General features: G+C 41.2%; 1 protein-coding gene across 1 annotated transcript in view; it reads right to left on the minus strand.

Moving 5' to 3' along the window:
- SYNE2 (spectrin repeat containing nuclear envelope protein 2) overlaps positions 1–24,674 on the minus strand; it is a 343,575-nt gene that overhangs the window by 65,001 nt on the left and 253,900 nt on the right. The window contains exons 80-87 of the mRNA XM_067468497.1: positions 23,361–23,537; positions 20,756–20,911; positions 18,680–18,829; positions 13,914–14,084; positions 11,833–11,966; positions 9,999–10,203; positions 2,838–3,017; positions 533–655 (exon numbers count right to left, since the gene is read on the minus strand). Coding sequence (XP_067324598.1) covers positions 533–655; positions 2,838–3,017; positions 9,999–10,203; positions 11,833–11,966; positions 13,914–14,084; positions 18,680–18,829; positions 20,756–20,911; positions 23,361–23,537 — 1,296 coding nt within the window. The remainder of the gene's footprint in view (positions 1–532; positions 656–2,837; positions 3,018–9,998; positions 10,204–11,832; positions 11,967–13,913; positions 14,085–18,679; positions 18,830–20,755; positions 20,912–23,360; positions 23,538–24,674) is intronic.

The following is a 24,674-nucleotide window of genomic DNA, read 5'->3' on the forward strand; positions in this document are numbered from 1 at the left end:
GCTCCTCTGCCCACCTAGTGGATCAAAAACAGTAATGTGAATAGATGAATAGGAACCGCATTAAGTGGAGAGGTATTTTAGGCACAGCGTTTCGGAGGAAAGTTTACGAACAAAGAAAGCTCTTCGGCCAGCTTCCAAAAGATGCCCAATGATGAGAAAAAGCCTAAATATACCTCTATCTGTTGTCTTGTCTTGTCATTGTATAATTGGCATTGAATGTTTGCCATATATGTGTTCTGTGATTCACCCTGAGTCCCCTTTGGGATGAGAAGAGTGGAATATAAGTACTGTGAATAAGTAAATAAGTAAATAAATACCTGACAAGCGAGGTGTTCACTCAAGGTGGCTCAGTACTAAAACATCAAGCTAACTTTCCAAATTAGATGTCTACAACTTCATATAGGGATCCATTATTTTTAGTTATGTGGGAGTTTTGTAGGGTTTTTTTTTTTGGGGGGGGGGGGATCCTCAGGGCTACACATTTGGCCCCCATGAGCCAAATTCTATCATAAGTGCATTGATTTAGACTTACCATGAGACGATCTGAGCTGTTATCTTCTTGATTTAGATGATCTTGTGCTTCTGTATAAACTTTAAGGTGGTTTTCCAGTTTTTCTAAACACTTCTCAAAGCCCTCTAGTTGCAAAAGGGCAAACTGAGGAAAGAAATTAGTACATAAGTGAACAAAAGAGAAATGAAGAGCTCCTCATGGGGCTTTCTTCTTACAATCCATTAATGACATTTAATTCTTACACTTTTTGTTATAATCTTGAGAACCTGAACATAAATTATTTATTTTATGACATTAAATATGTGAAAAGCTTGTCTTAAGTATTTTGTGCATCATTTACAAAGAAAATAATACTTTTCTTCCTATCTTTCTGGGAAAAAAGACTTGGGGGGTTGGAACTGTTGGAAATAGCAACCTTCTCAAGTCTCCAATAGTTGTTCGTTATGTATATAATTAATAACTGTATTGTATGTGTGTGCATTTCTTTGCAGTTTTCCTTAACTCTTTTGTTGTGGGAGGGGCTGCAGACCATGTGACCAGAACTGGGCTTGTTTAGGACTCAGACTCCATTTTAGAATAATTCAGTTTAGACTTCAATGCAGTAATTGTATGCTTAGAGACTTCAACAGAAACAAATGTATTCTTTTAGAAGTTAGTTGAAACAGACTAGACAGAGACTCTATTAGACTCTAAGAACTGGGAAATGCTTTGGACTATGGATTTGATTAAAGATGCCCTGTGTTACCTCACAGAGAAACTACTTCAAATCTATTTGTAACTGGATTGATAAGCAAAGTACCTGTATGCTGAATACATAAAGTTTGTGAGTAAACCAACTAGGTTACTTTTGAAGATGTCTGCTTATTTTTGTCTCTTGAGAGCATGATTTAAAGGCAAATATATTTTAAGGGAGAGTTGATGTTTTGGGGCAACGAAAAAGAACACTTCTGAAACTCTACTGTGCGCACACACACACAAACACATATGCTGGTGAATGCAATTTTCCCAAAAGGGTTATAACTCTAAGGTCATGCTTCTACCAAAAGGCATCATTATTCAAAAGGTTGTGACTTCTAACAAGACCATCCCTTTCCAAAGACCATGAAATATCCAAAAAGTTATGGAGATTTTCATTTCCCAAAAGAAACAGGTTGTTTTTCCCACACACACCCATTCCCATTTAAATCTCTAGCAGTGGCTGTAGCCCAGTGGTTCTCAACCTTCCTAATGCCATGACCCCTTAATACAGTCCCCCATGTTGTGGTGACCCCCAATCATAATATTGTTTTCATTGCTACTTCATAACAGTCATTTTACTACTGTTATAAATCATAATGTAAATATCGGATATGCAGTATGCATTTTCATTCACTGGACCAAACTGGGCACAAATACCCAATACACCCAAATGTGAATGCTAGTGGGGTTGGGCGAGGATTGATTTTGTAATTTGGGAGTTGTAGTTGCTGGGATTTATAGTTCACTTATAATCAAAGAGCATTCCGAACTCCACCAGCAATGGATTTGAACCAAACTTGGCTCCCATGACCAATGGAAAACATTGGAAGGGTTTGATGGGCATTGACCTTGAGTTTGGGAGTTGTAGTTCACCTATATCCAGAGAGCACTGTGGACTCATGCAATGGTGGATCTGGACCAAACTTGGCATGAATACTCAATATGCCCAAATGTGAACACTGGTGGAGTCTGGGGAAAATAGATCTTGACATTTGGGAGTTGTAGTTGCTGGGATTTATAGTTCATTACAATCAAAGAACATTCTGAACTCCACCAATGATAGAATTGGCTCAAACTTCCCACATGGAATCCCCATGACCATCAGAAAATACTGTGTTTTCCTATAGTCTTTGGCGATCCCTCTGACACCCCCTCGCGACCCCCTCAGGGGTCCCGACCCCCAGGTTGAGAAACACTGCTGTACCCATTCCATTGCAAAGTGCTGTGACCGCCCATGGCATCATAATTACAAAAGCCAACAGGATCTTGGCCAAAATGTAATTTGAACCTTGATGCCACTTGCACCTTGATGTTATCTCTTGTTGGCAAAAGGCATTTTCCAAACATGTTAGGAAACATTATGCAAACACCCATCCCTCCCCACTTATGGAAGCACTTACAGCTAGATGTTAACAATACTAAAACATTATAAACCCAATTTTACTAGTTTCCAACAGACCTCACAACCTCTGAGGATGCTTGCCATAGATGCAGGCAAAACTTCAGGAGAGAATGCCTCTAGAACATGGCTCTATAGCCCGAAAAAACCTACAACAACCCAATACTAAAACAACCTTCTGAGAAATACCTGAAATTCACTTGCTTTCATCTGCAACATCTTTTCCAAACGGGAGGCCCTTTGAAGTGGCTGGAGTTTCTCCAGAAGAAGAGGCTGTGATGTTGGCGCTACCAGCTGAGTAATTTGATCTGCCAGCTCAGAAACCTGGAGGCTGCTTCTTTTGATGTTTTGAAGGCCAAGTTGTAGCTTCTAGAAGGAAGGCAAAACAGATTAAAAGACATTAGGTCAAATGTGTCAAACACAAGACACACAGGTCAAATCTGTCCCATCATGTCATTTTATGTTGTCTTCCAGATGCTGAACTACAACTCCTGTATTCCTCATCATTAGGCATCATGACTAGAGCTGATGGGAGTTGTGATATAGTAACATCTGGAACGCTGCAGTTTGTTCTGTTTAGACAGGATTCTGGGGTTTACATTTAAATACAAAGCTTAGGGATATGATGTCTGGAGTTAAAATGCCGTTTATCCTTTCCCCAACCTCAGAGCCACAAGTGTTGTTGGGATGCAATCACTATTATCCCCAGTCCACATGGAAGATAATCAAGAGTGATGGTAGTTGTCATTCAGTGAGCTCTGGGGATCGAAACTGGGTAGAAACTAAAGAGCACTATGTAAAAAAAGGATAGTTTGCCCTCTGTATCCATGGATTTTCCATCCAGGGATTCAATGGCCCTTGAAGACCATGAGACTGATGAGACTCTCATTGAAAATGGGTTTGACACCCCTGGATTAAGTAGTTTAACTCCCTTTGACTTCCTGTGTGTAGGTGATGGATGATTCAATTGGGCTTTGCTACTCTGCTGCTGAATATGCATGCTCAGTGTAGAATATATCTCACCACATTAAAACTATGGATGTGGCTCTTAATGAGACATGCCACATTATAACAGGATGGCTACACCCTTCACCACTGGAACAATTATACTGTTTAACCAGTATCACACCACCTGACATTCATCGGGAAGTAGCAGCCAATAATGAAAGGACCAAGACAGTGACATCTCCGGCCCATCTCTGTTCAGATATCAGCCATCAAGCCAATGCCTTAAATCAAGAAACAGCTTTCTAAGATCTACAGAGATAATCACAGGAACACCTCAGCAAGAAAGAGTCCAAAAGTGGCAGGCTAAAAACCAGAACCCTTTAATGGGCTGATTTTAATATAAATGTTATTGTATTGTTGATGTTTCAATTTTATGTTTTAATGTCTAAATGTTGTTGTATTAATATGGTTAAGGTTCTTAATTTATAATATACTAGCCAACACCTGCCATGCATTGCTGTGGCCCAGTCTGTGTATATATGTTTTGTGTAAATATATTTGTGTTTATGTATATATATGTGGTTTTGTGCATACAATGTAGCATTGCAACGCACCCAAATACCTGGGAGTCACTCTGGACCGTGCTCTGACCTACAAGAAGCACTGCCTGAACATCAAGCAAAAAGTGGGTGCTAGAAACAATATCATACGAAAGCTTACTGGCACAACTTGGGGATCACAACCAGACACAGTGAAGACATCCACCCTTGTGCTATGCTACTCTGCTGCTGAGAACGCATGCCCAGGGTGGAACACAACTCACCACACTAAACAGTGGATGTGGCTCTTAATGAGACATGCCGCATTATCACGGGGTGTCTGTGCCCTACAACACTGGAGAAATTACACTGCTTAGCTGGCATTGCACCACCTGACATCCGCCGGGAAGTAGCAGCCAATAGTGAAAGGACCAAGGCAGAGACATATCCAGCTCATTCCTTGTTTGGGCATCAGCCAGCATGCCAACGACTTAAATCAAGAAATAGTTTTCTAAGATCTACGGAGACACTCGCTGAAACACCTCAGCAAGTGAGAGTCCAAAAGTGGCAGGCTCAAACTCAGAGCCTCAATCAATGGCTGATACCCAATGAGAGACTCCCCCCTGGGCACACAGAAAACTGGGCAACTTGGAAGGCGCTGAACAGACTGCGCTCTGGCACCACGAGATGCAGAGCCAAGAAATGGGGCTACAAAGTGGAATCCACAACATGCGAGCAATGCAACCTGAGCCCTGCTGCAATGCAACTCGAGCCCTGCTACATGCACAATGGGGGACCTTCTTGCGGCAACACCAGAAGCACTCCAAGTGGCCAGATACTTGTCAAAGGACATTTAATCAACTACCAAGCTTGCAAACTCTGTGTCTTTTGTATGTTTGTTTGTTTGTTCTGTCAAAAATGTAATACCTGACACGATAAATAATTTTTTTTTTTGCTTTTAAAGTATCTTCTGCTGTGTTTTTCAGTGTTTTTATGAGTGATGGTGACTTGTTGGCCTAATAGGTGTGGTGTGTCCAAATTCAGTGACAATTTGCCCAGTGTTTTTTGAGTTATGTTAATCCCACAAACAAACATTACATTTTTATTTATATAGGTGTTATTGTCTAGAAATTATGTTTTGGTTTTCACATGTATGTATGCCATTGAATTTTGCCACTATTCTGTTGGAAACCATTTTCCAACATAATAGGGGTGAGAAAAGTCGTGTATAAATTCAGTAAATAAATAAATAATAAATAAATCTCAATAAATGGCTGAAACTGAACGAGAGACACCCCCCTGGGCACCCAGAAGACTCGGCGACTTGGAAGGTGCTGAACGGACTGCGCTCCGGCACCACGAGGTGCAGAGCCAACGTTCAGAAATGGGGCTACAAAGTGGAGTCCACGACATGCGAGTGCAAAGAAGAGCAAACCACAAACCACTTAATACAATGCAGCCTGAGCTCTGCCACATGCACAACGGAGGACATTCTTACAGTGACACCAGAGCTACTCCATGTTGCCAGATTGTGGTCAAAGAATCATAGAATCAAAGAGTTGGAAGAGACCTCATGGGCCATCCAGTCCAACCCCCTGCCAAGAAGCAGGAATATTGCATTCAAATCACCCCTGACAGATGGCCATCCAGCCTCTGTTTAAAAGCTTCCAAAGAAGGAGCCTCCACCACACTCCGGGGCAGAGAGTTCCACTGCTGAACGGCTCTCACAGTCAGGAAGTTCTTCCTCATGTTCAGATGGAATTTATTTATTTATTTACTTTACAGTTTCTCAGCCCAGCCGGTGACTCAATGCGGTTTACAACAAGGGTAAAAAGTCAATCAACGATATACAATTTAAAACCATAAAAACACAGTATACAAATATTAACACCACAATAACAACACAATACATCTCCTCTCTCCTCTCTTGTAGTTTCTCCTCTCTTGTAGTTTGAAGCCATTGTTCCGCGTCCTAGTCTCCAGGGAAGCAGAAAACAAGCTTTCTGCCTCCTCCCTGTGGCTTCCTCTCACATATTTATACATGGCTATCATATCTCCTCTCAGCCTTCTCTTCTTCAGGCTAAACATGCCCAGCTCCTTAAGCCACTCCTCATAGGGCTTGTTCTCCAGACCCTTGATCATTTGAGTCGCCCTCCTCTCGACACATTCCAGCTTCTCAATATCTCTCTTCAATTGTGGTGCCCAGAATTGGACACAATATTCCAGGTGTGGTCTAACCAGAGCAGAATAGAGCATGGGGAGCAGGACTTCCCTAGATCTAGACACTATGCTCCTCTTGATGCAGGTCAAAATCCCATTGGCTTTTTTTTTGCCGCCACATCACATTGTTGGCTCATGTTTAAATTGTTGTCCACGAGGACTCCAAGATCTTTTTCACACATACTGCTCTCAAGCCAGGCATTGTCCCCCATTCTGTATCTTTGCATTTTGTTTTTTCTGCCAAAGTGGAGTATCTTGCATTTGTCCCTGTTGAACTTCATTTTGTTAGTTTTGGCCCCTCTCTCTAATCTGTCAAGATCGTTTTGAATCCTGCTCCTGTCCTCTGGACTATTGGCTATCCCTCCCAATTTGGTGTCGTCTGCAAACTTGATGAAATTTAGTACAATGCCAAGTTTTTAACTTTGTTTGTGGCTTTTAAAAAATGCATTATAGCTGTATTCTCAATTTGCTTCTCACACGGTAACTATGGCTATTTTATTAGATGTTACCTAGTAGAAGCGTTGCAGGGGAACCATTCTGTGCCTCTCTTCCCACAAATAATTTTGCCAGATACAAAGCTGCTTTTAAATCCAGCTGGTGCTAATAGTAGTCCCTTCCCAATAGCCATGGAGAAGAATCAAACAATTCTCTCTTTTGTAAAGAATAATACCAAAGAAGAACTCTAATGGATGGGGTGGTGGAAAAAAAATATGACACTCTTTTCACTTGTGGATCCGTTTGGACACTTGATGTGCTTTTAAGTCTAACCTTTCCCCCTTTTTCTCTGCTAACAGTTTTAGGTGACTGGCAGTAAAGTTCTCTGCAGGTCTTTTTTTAACCGAATGGCTAGAAATGCATTTGCAACCTTAATAAATCGCATGGAAGCCTAATGGGAAAAAATTAAAAGATGGATCGCTTTAAATATAAAAGAGCCATTTGGACCAAAGGGCGTGCTTGCAAAGCAGGAAAATGCTTAGTGGGCCTGGCAGGCATGAGTTACACTGGCGAAATTTCTCTTTAATGGCAGTAAATTAACATTTTATTCCTGCTCCATGCCCATTAACAGCACAGCTGTGGTTCTTTTCCAAAAAGCACGATTTTCTAGGTAGTTGGTGTTAAGTGAAAATTGTTTTAAATTATACACTTCAGAAGAGATTCTTCATCCCCTTCCTCCACCCATAAAGAAAGACTGCCAAGGTACCAGCTTTATCAAATTGCTTTGAGCATCTTCGTTCTTTGATTTTTCCCATCAATGCTACACTACTTAGTTCTCGATGTCTATGCCACAGTTTTTAAGGATGGATTTAAGCCCATCCTTAAATCTCTTTTCCTGTCCACCATAGTTGCATTTCCCATTCTTGAGTATAGTAATTGGGAAGCCCTGGCCCTTCAGCGCTCTAACTGGAGGTCAGCTGTGACCAGCAGTGCTGTGGAATTCGAAGAGGCACGAATGGAGGGCGAAAGGGAGAAACATGCCAATAATAATAATAATAATAATTATTATTATTATTATTTGTATTCCGCCCTATCTCCCCAAGGGGACTCAGGGCAGATTCCAACATAACAATGGCAATAATAATAATAATAATAATAATAATAAACAACTTTGTTTATACTCTGTCACCATCTCCCCAAAGGGACTCGGGGTGGCTAACATGAGGCCAAGCCCCAAGATACAATACAGCAAAATAAAATACAAAGCAACAAAAAATTACATCACAATAAAATACATAAAGCAACAAGATAGAATAAACAGTGCAAAATAACATAATAGAAAGTCGAACACAATGGGCGGCCCAAATGCACAAGATAAAATGATAAAACCCTGGATGAGAAAGGAGGAGAAAAGGTGTATTTGTGAGGGAGGAGCCCAAAAAGGACAATCAGTGAGGTTAGGCCTTCATTAAGGACGGGGGAAAGTGCATCATGAGGACAATACTTAAGATGGAACAAACGGAAATGGGATGTATGGTCACTCTCCAAAGGCAAACATTCAATGGCAAACATTAAATGCCTACATAAAACACTAGTACTGACATAAAATCCCAGAAAAACCCCACATATAAAAGTAGCATTGAAACTTAACATCATATTAAAAACCTAGCATCAGTAAATTCTACCTGACATCAATAAATTAAACCACACGTAGCCAAACAAAATTCTATAATAAATTCTAATCTAAACAAAACATCCACACTAGTGTACAACAGCCAGCAAGGGTTCACCAAACAGTGCGGGTTGGGTATGTGGTCGTTGGGCTGGTGTGGACCAGGGACGCCGAAATAAAAATAATTCTCAACCAGAGGCCCAGCAACAATCTCTCAACCACTTGATCCTCCTCCTCTCCATATGCTAGTGTGCAAAAGTAGCATATGTTTTTTAAAGGAGGGGGCAGCTTTATTTCTTTAGGGAGGGAGTTCCAGAGGTTGTGGGCAACCACGGGGAAGGGCCTCTCTCTCATTCCCACCAACCGTGCTTGGGATGAGGGTGGGACGGAGAGCAGGGCCTCCTTTGATGACCGCAGTGCCTGGGCTGGTTTGTAAGAGGAGATGTGATCGGTCAAATAGCCTTGGCCCAAGCTGTTTAGGGCTTTAAAGGTAATGACCAGGACTTTGTATTTAGCATGGAAGCAGACAAGTAGCCAGTGGAGCTGCCGCAACATGGGAGTGGATCTCTCCCTGTACGAAGATCCTGTTAGCCATCTGACCTTCCAAGAGGAAGGCACGTCAAGCTAACCCTAACCGGGACCACTTTCCACCTGGAAACCGATGCGCTCACTGCGGGAGAACATGCGGATCAAGAATAGGGCTCCACAGCCACCCAAGACACTCGACTTGGAGGACCATCATCCTTGGGCGATGAGGGATCGCCTAAATGAAGTAGGTACACTACTTAGGGCCACATTTTGCAGTCTTCTGCTTAAGCAAATGGGAGGATAACTCTTAACATATCCCACCTGAAAAACTTCAGTGCAGACTCTAAAATAAATACTCTATCTGAAAATCTTTAATGTGGTGCTGATGAAATCCATGTCTGTAGGTCAAATGAATTTGCTACAGGTCTTAGTTCACATTTTAAAGGTGTCTTCCAAGGTGTGGAGCCCTCTCCCACAAAACACAATATATCGACATTAATGTCCAGGCTTAACTTAGGAGAAGATTTATCACCACATTGGCATGGAAGTTACCATTGGTGTGTCTCACTTTCCCTTGTTTTTCTCCAGACCTAACAGAAGAGCCAGCACTAGCAATGTGGCTGGGTCAAAGCCATTTTGCTTTCTCATTAAACAGGATCTATGGGGGCATCTACACCAGTGGTCCTGAACCTGTGGGTCCTCAGGTCTTTTGGCTTACAACTCCCTGAAATCCCAATCAGTTTACCAGCAGTTAGGATTTCTGGGAGTTGAAGGCCAAAACTTCTGGGGACCCACAGGTTGAGAACCACTGATCAACACTGTAGAATTAGTATGGTTTGACACGTCATCTCCCATGACCAAATGCTATGGAATCCTGAGATTTGGAGTTTGGTGAGAGGTGGGTTTTTAAATGAACTAAAAAGAGGTTGAGTGGGTCTTCTATCTTTCCTTTCCATTATCCTTCCTGCTTATTATCAACCAGACCTTATTACAATGCCATGGACCTACCTTCACATCCTGTGATTTCTCGTTGAGGAAGTCTCTTGTACAGCCCGCAGGTATGTTTACCGCCAAAAGGGAATTGCACTGTTCTTCATGTTTATCCAGTTTGGCAGACACTTCAGCATACAAATCTACATACGACTTCCAAAGGGGCAAATAAGTTTGTGCTTTCTGCAGTTGATCTTCAATTTCTTTGTTTATCAATGCCCACCTATCAAAATTAGAAATCAAAAAGTAAAATCATCTTTTACTTTTTCCTTAATATCATTACAATAATAACTTTAAAATTCTCCACTGGCTCATTCTAGAAAAAATCAGAGAAATGTGTTCAGTAAAATTATTTTAAATATCAAAAATTGTTTGGTTTTATTGGGTTGCTGTGAGTTTTCCAGGCTGTATGGCCATGTTCCAGAAGCCTTCTCTCCTGACGTTTCACCCACATCTATGGCAGGTATCCTCAGAAGTTGAGGGGTCTGTTGGAAACTAGGCAAGTGAGGTTTATATGTGTGTGGAATGTGCAGGGTGAGAGAAAGAACTCTTGCCTGCTGAATGTTGCAACTGGACACCTTGATGAGTATTTAATGCCCTTGAAACTTCAATGCCTGGCTGGTTGCTGCCTCGGGGAATCCTTTGTTGGGAGGTGTTACCTGACCCTGATTGATTCTTGTCTGGAATTCCACTGCTTTTTGAGTGTTGCTATTTATTTACTGTTTGGTTTTACCTGTACGACCATTTAATCCTACACAAGCCTACTCAGAAGCAAGCCTCTGAGCTCAATGATTAGTTTCCAAGAAAATATATAGTGGTTTGGAGAGTCATAAGGGCTTGAGTGTTGGATGAGAATCTGGAGACTGGGGTTTAATTCCCTACTTAGCCACGACAACCATTTAATGATATTGGGTGGGTTATACTTTCTTAGTCCCATAAGGCACCAAAAGTTGGAAATGACATGAATACATGCAACAAAAAACATAGTCTTAAAATTACACAAATAAACAGAGGTCATAACAAGCTCCTGACCACAAAGTAAAGTATTTATTTATCGTGTCATCAGCAACCATTGTATTACAATTCAACAAAGTAAAGTATTACACACATATGCAATGCCTGACAATGGCTGAATCAACCAATTTTGCAGGCCACAAAGGAAGGGAATTTTAAATATCTCCTTCAGACACATTGCTCCATTGTTGACGAAGACTGTTGTTATTTGGAGTGAAGACAACTTTGACCTATGACAACCTTATGAATGAGAAAGTTTTAGGAACCCTGATGATCAACAGCAAACTCATGGCTGAGCTTCTTTGATTGAGTCAATTCACCTTTATTTAAGTGAAACAGTAAGCCAACCTTCCTCAACCTGGAATCCTACCATATGTATTGGACTATTGAACCTATCACCAGGGACCTGGATGTTCACTGGCTAGAACTAATACAGAGAGAAGCATAACACATCTGGAGGGCAACAATGGGTGAAAACTGCTTGAAAAGTAAGACATCCAGACGTGGTTTCCAGAGTTTCCAATCTTGACTTTCTTCTCATCTTACGGGTGGGCATGGACATATCCCAGGGAATATGAATGACAATGGCAAGTCTATTCTCTTTCTCTCTTATTTAGATGGCCGAGCCTTAACATAACAGATGTCTGACTTCCCAAACCATAGACACAGCATTAATATGACCTTCCAGATACTGATGGACTGCAAATCCAAACACCCCCAAAAAACCACAGCCAAAGGTAAGAAGTAATGAGAGTTACAATCCCTACATATCTGGAACATTGCAAAATCCTCACTTGCTCTACTTTTTAAAAAAAAACTAAACATGTATTCATTATACCTTGTCCGTGCCTTTTGGTGTTTATGTTCAATAAGCTGTAAAAACAAGGGATCGCACAGCTTCTTAAGGTTAGCCACAGCAGCTTGGAGCCTAGCCCAGATTTCTTCATTATTTTCTGTTTTATCTTGGAGACCCTGGAAAGAATTGCCACAGAGTTTGTTATAAATCTGAAAGCGTATATATATATATATATAGAGAGAGAGAGAGAGAGAGAGAGCGCTATCCTTATCTCTTTATCTGTTCAAGACAGCTTACAGCACGATTCATAAAGACAATATAATTAAAAACACAGATGGCAGCCTCTAGCAGGCATAGGGAAGTATTGCTTAGGTCAGGCATGGGAAAACTTGGGCCTTCCAGGTGTTTTGCACTTGAACTCCCACAATTCCTAAGAGCCAGTGAGCTGTTAGGAGTTGTGGGAGTTCAAGTCCAAAACACCTGGAGGGCTAAAGGTTGCCCATGCCTGCCTTAGGTGCATGTGACAATACTCTAGTCCTTTGCAATTATCTAGTCCAATAATAATAATAATAATAGTAACAACAACAACAATTACTACTACTACTACTACTACTACTACTACTTTATTTTGTACCACAAAGCGACTTGGGGTGGCTTAGATGGGGACATGCCCAAGCAAACATAGTTAAAATATAACACATTAAAATTCATTAAAACAGCAGTAAAAACAAAATAAAACAAACAACAGCATAACACAGTGCAAAAACCATCACACAGACAACCAGTACCTGAAATAGCAAAACAGTTCTAGGCACTTTTTGGGGGTGGGGGTGGGGAGTGGGTTACAAATCAAATGAGGGCAGGGATGATAAAGTGCAAGTGCCAGATGACAAAATTGGGGATAAGGGCTGTGCTGGCATGGCAGTGACAGGAGATTTGAATTTCTTTTCTTGCACTGCTAGTTTGCATGAATCTATTTAAGCCATGCATTTTGCAATAAGGTAGCTTCCCTCAGGTTGCAATCATAAGGCCAACAACTTGGCAATCATCATTAGAATCTTTAGACCCGCTCCTTTTCCCAGGGCTTTGGAGGCAAAGGAGAACCTTTGTTCAGTCTCACTGTTTGAAGCCTAACAGCAGGACATCTGAGATTCTCTTTCCCACCTGCACAAAAGCTTCACTTCTCACAGCTCTCTGGGGGAGTAAAGGAATTTCCTCAGGTTTTGCTGGGGGAATACAGCCAGCTTTTGCTGGGGTTAAAAAAATAGTTCCTACAGCCTTCGTGGAGAAACTAAAGGACACCTTTCAGCTTGGCAGATCTACAGGAACCTTGCCTGGTAAGGGACCACTTGGGCTATCCATAAAGCAGCTTGGAGCTGGGAGTAGGGGCCTCATGCCAGCAAGGTAAAGAGGGATTGCCCAGGGAGGGGTCAAAGGATTTCCCTAAGGAAGAAAGGAACAGTTTACTTCCGGTTGCCTGCCCCTTGATAGCAGATTGAGGAAGCTACCCGTTTTCCAAGGTTATGAAGTGTTTAATTCATTTGTTTGAAGATTTAAGCACAAATAAAGAACTTTGTTGAACTTATCTTGAGCCTCAATAGAACTTTGTGTTGGGAAATCTAAAGGGCCCTTCAGCTGAGGCACCCCGGTGTCCCATTGGGCATACAGAAAAAACGTCCTGTAAACGGATATTATTTCAGGCCCAGCGTGCGACAGCACAAGGGCAATATGAGACAGAACACTAAGACTTCTGGGCAGGGAACAGTAGTAAAGTGCAGGGACTGAGTTTTGGGTCATAACTGGGAGCTGGAATTTCTGGGGAGTCAACCAATCAAAAGCACAATGGAACATCCACGTTTTTAACTCTTTGCGAAAGATGGACAGGGTGCAAGCCAGCCTAATCTCTCTGGGGAGAGAATTCCAGAGCTGGGGGGCCACTACCAAGAAGGCCTCTCCCTTGTCCTGAAGGTCTCTATCAGCAGAAAGAAAACAGGCAGAGGGACAACCTAACCACTCTGGAAAACCACTTCTGCAGCCTTGGAGCAGAGACCTTGAAGACTCTCCTTTTTTTGTTTTATGTCTTATGTCTAAAGTATTCCTTTGTCTTTCTGAGCAGGTCTTACCTGGAGATCTGCTACTTGGTTCTTTACAGTGTCAAAGGTAATCACCGAAGGCTTGCTATGCTCACTGTAATACAAAGCTCTTGCAAGCATCTGCCTGACTTCTCCCCAGACTGCATCATATATTCTCCAGTTCTCCAGAGCGGATTGTGTCGAGGTCTTCAACTGCACAAGCTGCAAAAACACAGAGGCCAGACTTGGAAGCAGAACTGCCATTTCTGGTTTACAAAGTACACTGATGCAATTACACTTGAAACCTGGTAATGGGACGCCAGCTGTTAAAAACCATGGGGTACCTGCTGTTAACATTTCTTTCCAGTGCTTCCATTCTAATACACATTGTCTCCACCCCGCAAAATGTCTGTAGCTATTTAACAAATTGATATATAACTATTTTCAGAGGTAATGATACATACTTCAAACCAGACACCAAAAGAGGGGACTGGAAGCTCATGTAGAATTATGTATGAGAGTGAAGCCTCAAAATTATTCTCATTATCAACTCAATTCGAGGCCAAGGCACTGCCATTCTGGGAAGCCTGGTTTCAGGAGGACTTACAGGAATAAATAGGTGGTTTTATTGCCTTGCTGCTGACATCCCAGCAGGAACGCTCACAGATTCAGCAGCTCCTGAAGAGCTTTAATTTGCAAAAGGAACAGACAGCTCAGCTGTGAGCTCCAGTTACATGAAAGCTGAAAATTGCTATGAAATTGTTTTGGATTTCTGTTGACATTTCAGATTCAGCATAGCTTAGATACAGACAAACTGGCTCCATAGTGACGGCTAGAGTTTCGCTGTGCAATCCTAGAGTTTTAAATCTTTGCTCATTTTCTCATTATATGGAAGGACGAGTATTTTGAAAAGTATTCTCCCTGTTGGGTGAGATTATGAATCTGAGCTCCTAGTAGAGCCTACTGTGATGACAAAAGCCTCAAAACCTGGCTTGTGGAACTGCTGGAAATAATATTTATCATGGGTTGTTGTAGGTTTTGCACTGGGACTGTGGCACAGCTGGTTGGGAGTCAGCTGCATTAAGATCACTACTGACTGAAAGGTCATGAGTTTGAAGCCAGTCCGGGTCGGAGTGAGCGTCCAACCAATTTGTGTAGCTTGTTGTTGACCTTTGCAGCCCAAAATACACTTGTATCTGTCAAGTAGGAAAATTAGGTACCACCTATGTGTGGGGAGGCAAATTTAATTAATTTACGAGGCCATAAAATTCTCCAGCAAGCTTGCAAAGAATGAGGAAGTACTTCATCAGTGTAACAAATGGTCGGTGAAGGGACAGCTCCCCTGGTGCCCAAAATACCCTCAAGAAATGTTAAATTGCCTCTGTGTCATATATAGAATGTTGTGTGTCTATGAATGTTTGCCATGTATATGTACCTTGTAATCTGCCCTGAGTCCCCTGTGAGGTGAAAGGGTGGAATATAAATGCTGTAAATAAATAAATAATTAGGTTTTTCAGGCTGTATGGTCATGTTCTAGAAGTTGGATGTACAGCCCGAAAAACCTACAACAACCCAGTGATTCTGGCCATGAAAGTCTTCGACAGTACAATATTTATCATATGGTGTTCTAGACCTTGAGAGCTAATTTTATATGTGACTATATTTGATTCTTTATGTGACCAATCTGTTGGTCTCGACATTTGGTATGGCCTTTAGACTATCCTTGCCTAGTTGTTATTTGACCTAGACTATTTTCAAAGGCTGAACTTGGCTGTCAATTCCTTTCCCCTGCTTTACCTGACTTGCTATTATTATCGTTGTTGTTGCTGCTGCTGCTATTATATTTATACCCTGCTTTCCTCTCCTAATAGAAATGCAAAGCTGTCAAGTCCCTCTTTCTTTGACTTCCTCTTTGCTTTCTGAGTATGATGCCTATTTTCTCAGCTTGCTTCCTGTGCCTTTGTTTGCATCAACCTTGGATTCCTGACCACTGGGACCACCCTGCTGGGAAATAAGACATTTTTGTCAGAAATATTAAAAATTAACTAGGTTTTTTTAATTACAAAAATGTGATTCAAGCACTAAAAGGGTTAAAATGTGTGCAATGCCTCAGCAAAAGCTGCACTTCAATATATGCAGGTGTGCTTGTAGCTTAGTCAGCCTTAGTGTGAGAAGGTCTGATATGAGAAGCTTCGGTGAGAGAAGCTCCAGGTTGAAGGTCTCATGTGTGAAGTTCCAACATGAAGGCCGCTGCGTGTGATTCTACGCCCTTCCTAGAGAAATAAGACTGTCCCCATCCCTCCCCTCCTTTCATAAGAGCTTAACGACCTGGAGGTTTAAACAAGCCTTTGAGAACAACTAGTTCTAGCTCTTTGGCCACATCATGAGGAGACAGCAAAGCCTAGAGAAGACAATTATGCTGGGGAAAGTGGAAGGCAAAAGGAAGAGGGGCCGACCAAGAGCAAGATGGATGGATGGCATCCTTGAAGTGACTGGACTGACCTTGAAGGAGCTGGGGGTGGTGACGGCCGACAGGGAGCTCTGGCGTGGGCTGGTCCATGAGGTCATGAAGAGTCGGAGATGACTGAACGAATGAACAACAAGTTCTAGCTCAGCCCTAGATATTGTTGAATATGGCCATATGTTTTTCTACCAATTAACCAGGTCACTTCATCCTATTAGGTCCCAGAAATGAACAGCCATAGACTATACCTATTGTTGTTGTAGCCTGCTATAGCATTGCATCTAATTTCCCGGGTCCTCTAGAAATTGCATTTGCCTCGGCCCAACCTTTTTAAATTGCCTGAACAGGCAGGATTATTTTAAATATATATGTGCTATTGTGATTTTTTATGCTTATATTGCTTTGTTAATTTTATATTTATGATTGGGCTTTGCTTTCATTTTCAGTAACAGATTCCAAAATGTGTTCCAATTTCTTTATCTGCAACATGAGTAGTTCAGTATTATTGGAATAATATGTTGTTGTTTTTTCATGTCAGGAGTGACTTGAGAAACTGCAAGTCGCTTCTGGTGTGAGAGAATTGGCCGTCTGCAAGGATGTCACCCAGGGGACGCCTGGATGTGTTGATGTTTTACCATCCTTTGGGAGACGTCTCCCATGTTCCCGTATGGGTAGCCGGAGCTGACAGAGGGAGCTCATTCACACAATTTCAATATAACAATATGTCATTTCAAAACTTCTTTTTAAGAGGGAAATATACAGAGCAAGCATAGGTCCCTATGATGGTACCCATCATCAAAAACAAGCTCACTCCATCGTCTGCATGACATTCCTCATATTTTGAGTTTGCACTAGCCTCGACCTGGCCTTTTAATTGCTCTGAACAGGCAGGATTATTTTTAATATATACGTGTTATTGTGATAATTGGAGCCCCCGGTGGCACAGGGGGTTAAACCCCTGTGCCTGCAGGACTGAAGACTGAAAGGTTGCAGGTTCAAATCCGGGGAGAGGCGGATGAGCTCCCTCTATCAGCTCCAGCTCCTCATGTGGGGACATGAGAGAAGCCTCCTACAAGGATGATAAAAACATCAAATCATCCAGGTGTTCCCCTGGGCAATGTCCTTGCAGACGGCTAATTCTCTCACACCAGAAGCAACTTGCAGTTTCTCAAGTTGCTCCTGAAATGACAAAAAAATGTGATAACTTTATGCTTATGTTGTTTTGTTAATGTTCTGTTATGTTGTTTACTCTGTTGTATTGATGATGTTACTTGGAAACCGCTCTGAGTCCCCTCGGGAAGATAGAGCGCTATATAAATAAAGTGTTGTTGTTGTTGTTGTTGTTGTGTGAAGCTCCTGTGACAGTTCGGTATAAGAATAGGCTCTGTGAGAGCAAAGCTGGAAGCTGTTTATCTGCATGAGAACGAAGCCCAGGGAGCAAAGAAACAAGAAGGAAGTATAGAAAACTTTATTGGTGTTATAGAAACCTTACTTTTGTAAATAGAGCAACCATATTATTTTGCTACAAAGAATAGCCTCTTGTGGAAGAGATAACATTGGTCTGTGTGTTTTTGTTCTTTTTATCACTTTTGGCTACTGGTGCTGGGTCATGCTGCTGCTAATAAGTTACTCTGCTGTGCATTTATGGGGAGGGTCTTTTGTTAATAAGCCCACTCACTCAACAATTTTGTGTCTCCAGATGTTGTAGGGATTGATACGACCATAAGCCCTAGCCAGCACAGCCAATGATAACAGATGATGGGGGAAGAAAGCCAACGATATCTGAAAGTATTGTCGAAGGCATTCATGGCTGGAATCACTGGGTTGTTGTAGGGTTTTTTTTTCTCGGGCAATATGGCCATGTTCTAGAGGCATTCTCTCCTGACATTTCACCTGCATCTATGGCAAGGATGCTTGCCATAGATGCAGGTGAAACATCAGGAGAGAATGCCTCTAGAACATGGCCATATAGCCCGAAAAAACCTACAACAACCCAGATATCTGAAAGGCCATGTAGTTTCCATTACTTACTTCGACTGTCTTAGAAACGTAGTACGCTAGTCACCATTAGAAAAAAAAATGCAGAGTTTCTCCTTTTCCTCCACTGAAGGACATTTTTGGAGTTTGGGAGAAAATTCAAAATGAGAAAATCCATCACAGTACTAAAGATACATGTATTAGTGTTCATCTGGCAATTTCACATTCAGCAACTGACTATGCTGAGCCAGAATATCAAATCCTAACCTGGCAATCATCTACTGGTTCAGTCAATAACTATTGCACAGGAATCAGAAAGATCATACTCAGAAATAATCCTTAGCTTTTAACGATTATCCAAAACCAAAGTATTTACCTGATTGGCTACATTAGCCCTCAGTTCAGCCAAATGATTGATATCTAACACAGGCTTCTCAAAAGCTTCGTTATTGTGTTCTACAAGTGCATACATTTGTTTCAATTGGTCCACATCCTTCGACTTAGCTGCAAGCTCATTTTCTACTACCTGGAAAAAGGGACCAGGAGAGGGAGAGAAATGAATGTTCTTCTCTATGAATAATTTATAACATATTCATTTATAATACTACTACTAATAATATGATATTATAATTATATATTTTATATTAAATGTAATATTATTAATAATATTACAATATAATGTTATGGTACAATCTATATAAATAAAAATGTAATGCTCGTTTGTGGACTTAACAGAACTCAAAAACCACTGGACGAATTGACACTAAATTTGGACACAAGACACCTAACAACCCAATGCATGTCCTTCACTCAAAAATTACACTGTCTAGCCGGTATTGCACCACCTGACATCCGCCGGGAAGTAGCAGCCAATAGTGAAAGGACCAAGGCAGAGACATCTCCAGCCCATCCCCTGTTTGGGTATCAGCCAGCACGTCAACGACTTAAATCTAGAAATAGTTTTCTAAGATCTACAGAGACACTCACTGGAACACCTCAGCAAGCGAGAGTCCAAAAGTGGCAGGCCCAAACCCAGTACCTCAACCAATGGCTGATACCCAATGAGAGACTCCCCCCTGGGCACACAGAGGACTGGGCAACCTGGAAGGCACTGAACAGACTGCGCTCTGGCACCACGAGATGCAGAGCCAACCTTCAGAAATGGGGCTACAAAGTGGAATCCTCGACATGCAAGTGTGGAGAGGAGCAAACCACTGACCACCTGCTGCAATGCACCCTGAGCCCTGCCACATGCACAAGGGAGGACCTTCTTGCAGCAACACCAGAGGCACTCCAAGGGGCCAGATACTGGTCAAAGGACATTTAATCAACTCTCATACTCACAAATTTTGTAATCTGCTTGTTTGCTTTGCTCTGTTAGAAATGTAATATAATTTGACTGGTTGTTCTGACACGACAAATAAATAACTCAAAAAAATGATTTTGTCATTTGGGAGTTTGTCATCTGGGATTTATAGTTCGCCTACAATGAAAGAACATTCTGAACCCCACCAACTATGGAATTGAACCAAACTTGGCACACAGAACTCCCATGACCAACAGAAAACACTGGAAGGGTTTGGTGGGCAATGTCCTTTGGTTTTGGAGTTGCAGTTCACCTACATCCAGAGATGACTGTGGACTCTAACAATGATGGGTGTGGACCAAAGAATACTCAATATGCCCAAATGTGAACACTGGTGGAGTTTGGGGGAAATAGAATCTTGACATTTGGGAGTTGTAGTTCCTGGGATTTATAGTTCACCTGAACCCCACCAACAATAGAATTGGGCCAAACCTCCCACACAGAACGCCCATGTGGGCTACAGCAACACGTGGCAGGGGACGGCTAGTGCAATATATAATTTTAATATTGTGCTATGGTAATAATATAATATATTGTATTTTCTTTTTACTTGTAAGCTGCTCTGAGTCCCCTTCAGGGTGAGAAGGGTGGCATATAAATGTCGTAAATAAATAAATAAATATAGAATCATATAGTTGGAAGAGACCTCGTGGGTCGTCCAGTTCAACCTTTGCCAAGCAGCTGGAAAATCGCAAGTCAGCTTCAGCTTATGCTGATCCTGTAAATGATGGACCTCCAAGAGCTTTGGCCCTTAACTGCCCTACTCAGTTTAGTCATCTTTGTTTTGAAGGAAAATCCATGCTTGATTTGCTCTAGGATCTGCTCATTTCCCTCTGTAGCAGTGCATGGTATCCAGAGAAGTCTTCTCCAGCACCACATTTCAAAGCTGTTCCACCTTTTACACATCTCCTCATTGTACATTATTCTCATTGTATATCATACAATGGAATTAAATAATTAATAAACTAATAACTACGAAAATTGATTATTACATTAATAAAATTCCAATTTATTCAGTTATTTATTAGCAAGCAAAGTAATCAATTCACTTGAAATTTAAATCCCAGTCACATACCAACTGCTTACCTTGCAGACTTCTGATGTATCCCGTGCAAAGAGAGAACTTGCTGGTTTCTCTGCTTCGTTGAGCCGTCTGCTTTGTGCTTCTAGCCAGCTGCCCAAAGATTGGGCTTTGCTTTCATTTTCAGTAACAGATTCCAAAATGTGTTCCAGTTCCTTTATCTGTAATATGAATAGTTCAGTATTATTGGAATAATATGGCTTTTTATGTGTGTGTCCGGAGCGACTTGAGAAACTGCAAGTCGCTTCTGGTGTGAGAGAATTGGCCGTCTGCAAGGACATTACCCAGGGGACGCCTGGATGTTTTGATGTTTTACTATCCTTATGGGAGGCTTCTCTCATGTCCCCGTATGGGAAGCTGGAGCTCATCCACAGAATTTCAATATGACAATAAGCTTTTCAAAATTTCTTTTTGTGAGGGAAAAGCAAGCATAGGTCCCTATGATGATACCCATCATCAAAAAACAAGCTCACTCCATCGTCTACATGACATTTCTCCAGATATCTAAATATGGCTATAATGTTCTTCTCACTCTTCTTTTCTCTAAGATAAACATGAATACATAGATGTTAAATTATTTCACATAGAATTAAGTTCCAGATCTTTGATCATTGTGGTTACTCTATTCTGGTTATATACCAGCTTGTTAATATTATTCTGAACTTTGGTACCTAAAAATGTGTGGGATCTATCACACTGCACAAATATAGTGCTATAAGTCCACCTTAACCGTTTTGGCAACATCCTATGGAAACGAGGGATTTGTAGTTTAGAGAGGGGCAATTACAATTCTCAGCCATGGAGTTTTCACATTCCACAAACTACAAGTTCCAAGATTGCACAGAATGTAGACACAGGAGTTAAAATGCAATCAAATAGCTATAATCATGTAGTGTGAAAGGTCCCCCAGAAGCCAGAGTCAGAGAAATAATGATACATCTATGTTGCATGTTGAAAATTCCTAATTTGCAGATCTCTCAACTTCCAGTTTAAATTCAGGAAGCCAGCAGAGTAAGGAATGTGTCCAGAGGAGGGCGACTAAAATGATCAAGGGTCTGGAGAACAAGCCCTATGAGGAGCGGCTTAAAGAGCTGGATATGTTTAGCCTTCAGAAGAGAAGGTTGAGAGGAGACATGATGAGGGCCATGGATAAATATGTGAGAGGAAATCATAGGGAGGAGGAGTGGACTTGTTTTTTGCTGCCCTGGAGACTAGGACGCAATGGAACAATGGCTTCAAACTACAAGAAAGGAGATTCCATCTGAACATTAGGAAGAACTTCCTGACTGGGAGAGCCGTTCAGCAGTGGAACTCTCTGTCCCGGAGTGTGGTGGAGGCTCCTTCTTTGGAAGCTTTTGAACAGAGGCTGGATGGCCATCTGTCAAGGGGTGCTTTGAATGCAATTTTCCTGCTTCTTGGCAGGGGGTTGGACTAGATGGCCCATGAGGTCTCTTCTAACTCTAGGATTCTATGATTCCCGAAATGATTGTTGTATCAGATTTATTGTTGCCAAATTCAGAATGTAGAGTAAGTGGTAGACTCTGTAAAAAAGTAGTGTCTTGGTGGACTCGATGTTTTCAATCTGTTTTCAGTTGTGAAAAACAGTATGAGTCTGCTTGAACTATGTAACAAAATTTTAAATTTTTCTGTTCCTGGTTTGAAAGTGTTATTTCCTGTTTAAGTCTGCAGTTCGTACTTTGAAAGTAGTTGTTATACTCCAGAAGCTTCATTTTTTGTGGCTGCCACAAACTATGTTGATTTGGTTAAGACTCAATGAGATATTCACTGAAAAACCAGAGCAAAATTGTACAGAAGTTGATTATAAATTATATGATTTTAACTGTATTTGTGTTTGGATTGGTTGCACTAATGCTGGAGCGGCCTAGCTGAGAGGAGTGCGTTACCATGGAGACAATGCTGTAGAGAAGTGGGAGGAGCTTAGAGGGGAGAGTTTGAAAAACGACAGTTTAAGTTCAGGCAGTGTTAGGGTTTAGCTGTGAGGAGATAGAGTGAGGAGTTGAGAGAGAAGGAGAGGAAAAGGTGGCTGAGTGACTTCTGAAGCAATGTTTCGAGGCTTTGGAAAGCCGGGTCTGGCTATTGAAAGTTTCTCTGGCTAGGGTAGCCGAAAGGGGGAAACATAGCCGGAATTCTTTAGTCCAAGGAGAGGCTAAAGAATAGCTTATTTAGAATTTGATCTAGGAAGGATCAAATAAGGGAAATATCCCTGTATTGATACTTTGTCTGAAGCAAGTGCTCTATGTCAAGAAGATACTGTATAACCTGAAAGAGTGTAACATTCATCTAACCATGCATTATTCTGAGTTCCATAAGAAAAGTTACAACTTGCAACCACACGCTTTGTGCTCAATAAACTTGTTAACTTTTGTTTGAAGACTGCCTCACCTCCATTAATTCTGCGTCCAGTGTGCCATATCTCCCAATAATACCTCACATCACACATTGGTGGCACCATTAAGAGTAATAAATAATAAATCGTCCCTCCTCTCTCCTAATTCGTTACAAAAATATATTGCAGGACAAAGTTTTTGCAGTTCAATAAACCTTTTCCATGTTTTTATGACAGAACCAATTAGGAAATGATGACCAGACCTTTTCGTTAAGAGCCCCTTGCAGCTTGTGCCACTGCAAATTCATTTCCCCTAGATGTTCTGCGAATGCTGTCCTTTCGTAGCGCTTGCTTTCAACATCACAAGTCGTCATCTGTAGTAATGACTGGTTGACGTAATCCACTACCCACTGTTTGAAATTCATTTCTAACAGGTATTCCTGAAAAAGTAAACACAACATCCAAACATTTTATTTACCTGTGGAACGTTTTATTTACCTGTGGAAAACACATTTTTCCTGGCACTCGGAAAGGCATTAGAGAAAAACTTAAACCTATAATTTCAGTGACTGCATGGCCCAGTGCTTTGCTAATAGTTACAGCATATGTGAGACTTGAAGGTTATTGCACTTCCCAGCTTGTTAAATTACCAGTCTAGTTAAAAAAAGTTACATAGGATACATTGTGCATTATGAGTGTACAGTAACACAAACTCAGAGCTATTCTATTAAACTGGTATAACCACCGAATGCGAAAGTGAGTATGCTGTTCCTTGTGATAAAACAGTTTAACTGTTCATTTTTAATACTGTTATGTTTAATTATATTCTAATGTTTGTATAATTAAGTTTTAAATTGTATTGTATTGGGTTGTTGTAGGTTTTTCCAGGCTATATGGCCATGTTCTGGAGGCAATTTTTTGTATTGTATTTTTGTATTGTATTGGTTTACTGTAAGCTGTTTTGAGTCTCTTTTTTAGAGAGAAAAAGCAGGATATAAATTATTATTATTATTATTATTATTACTATTATTACTATTACTATTATTATTCTGCAAAGACTCTGGCACAAGCCAGTAAAGGTGGTCCCAGTGGTGATCAGCACACTGGGTGCAGTACCTAAAGACCTTGGCTTGCACTTAAACACAATCGGCACTGATAAAATTACCATCTGTCAGCTGTAAAAGGCCACCTTACTGGGATCTGCGCATATTACTCGCCAATATATCACACAGTCCTAGACACTTAGGAAGTGTCCAACGTGTGATTGAATACAATAGCCAGTAGAGTGACTTTGTTTGCTGTATTTGTTTGTTGTGTTTCAAATAATAATAATAATAATAATAATAACTGGAAAAGCTTGCACAATGTGAGGATTTAAAGATTGAAGTGCAAAGACTCTGGCATAAGCCAGTCAAGGTGGTCCCAGCGGTGATCGGCACACTGGGTGCAGTGCCTAAAGTCCTTGGCCTGCACTTCAAAACAATTGGCGCTGACAAAATTATAATGTCAGCTTTATTTTATTTTATTTCTCGTGTCAGGGCAGCCAGTCAATTATATTACATTTCTAACAGAACAAA

The sequence above is a fragment of the Anolis sagrei genome, chromosome 1 (genome assembly GCF_037176765.1).
Source record: "Anolis sagrei isolate rAnoSag1 chromosome 1, rAnoSag1.mat, whole genome shotgun sequence".
NCBI lineage: Eukaryota > Metazoa > Chordata > Lepidosauria > Squamata > Dactyloidae > Anolis > Anolis sagrei.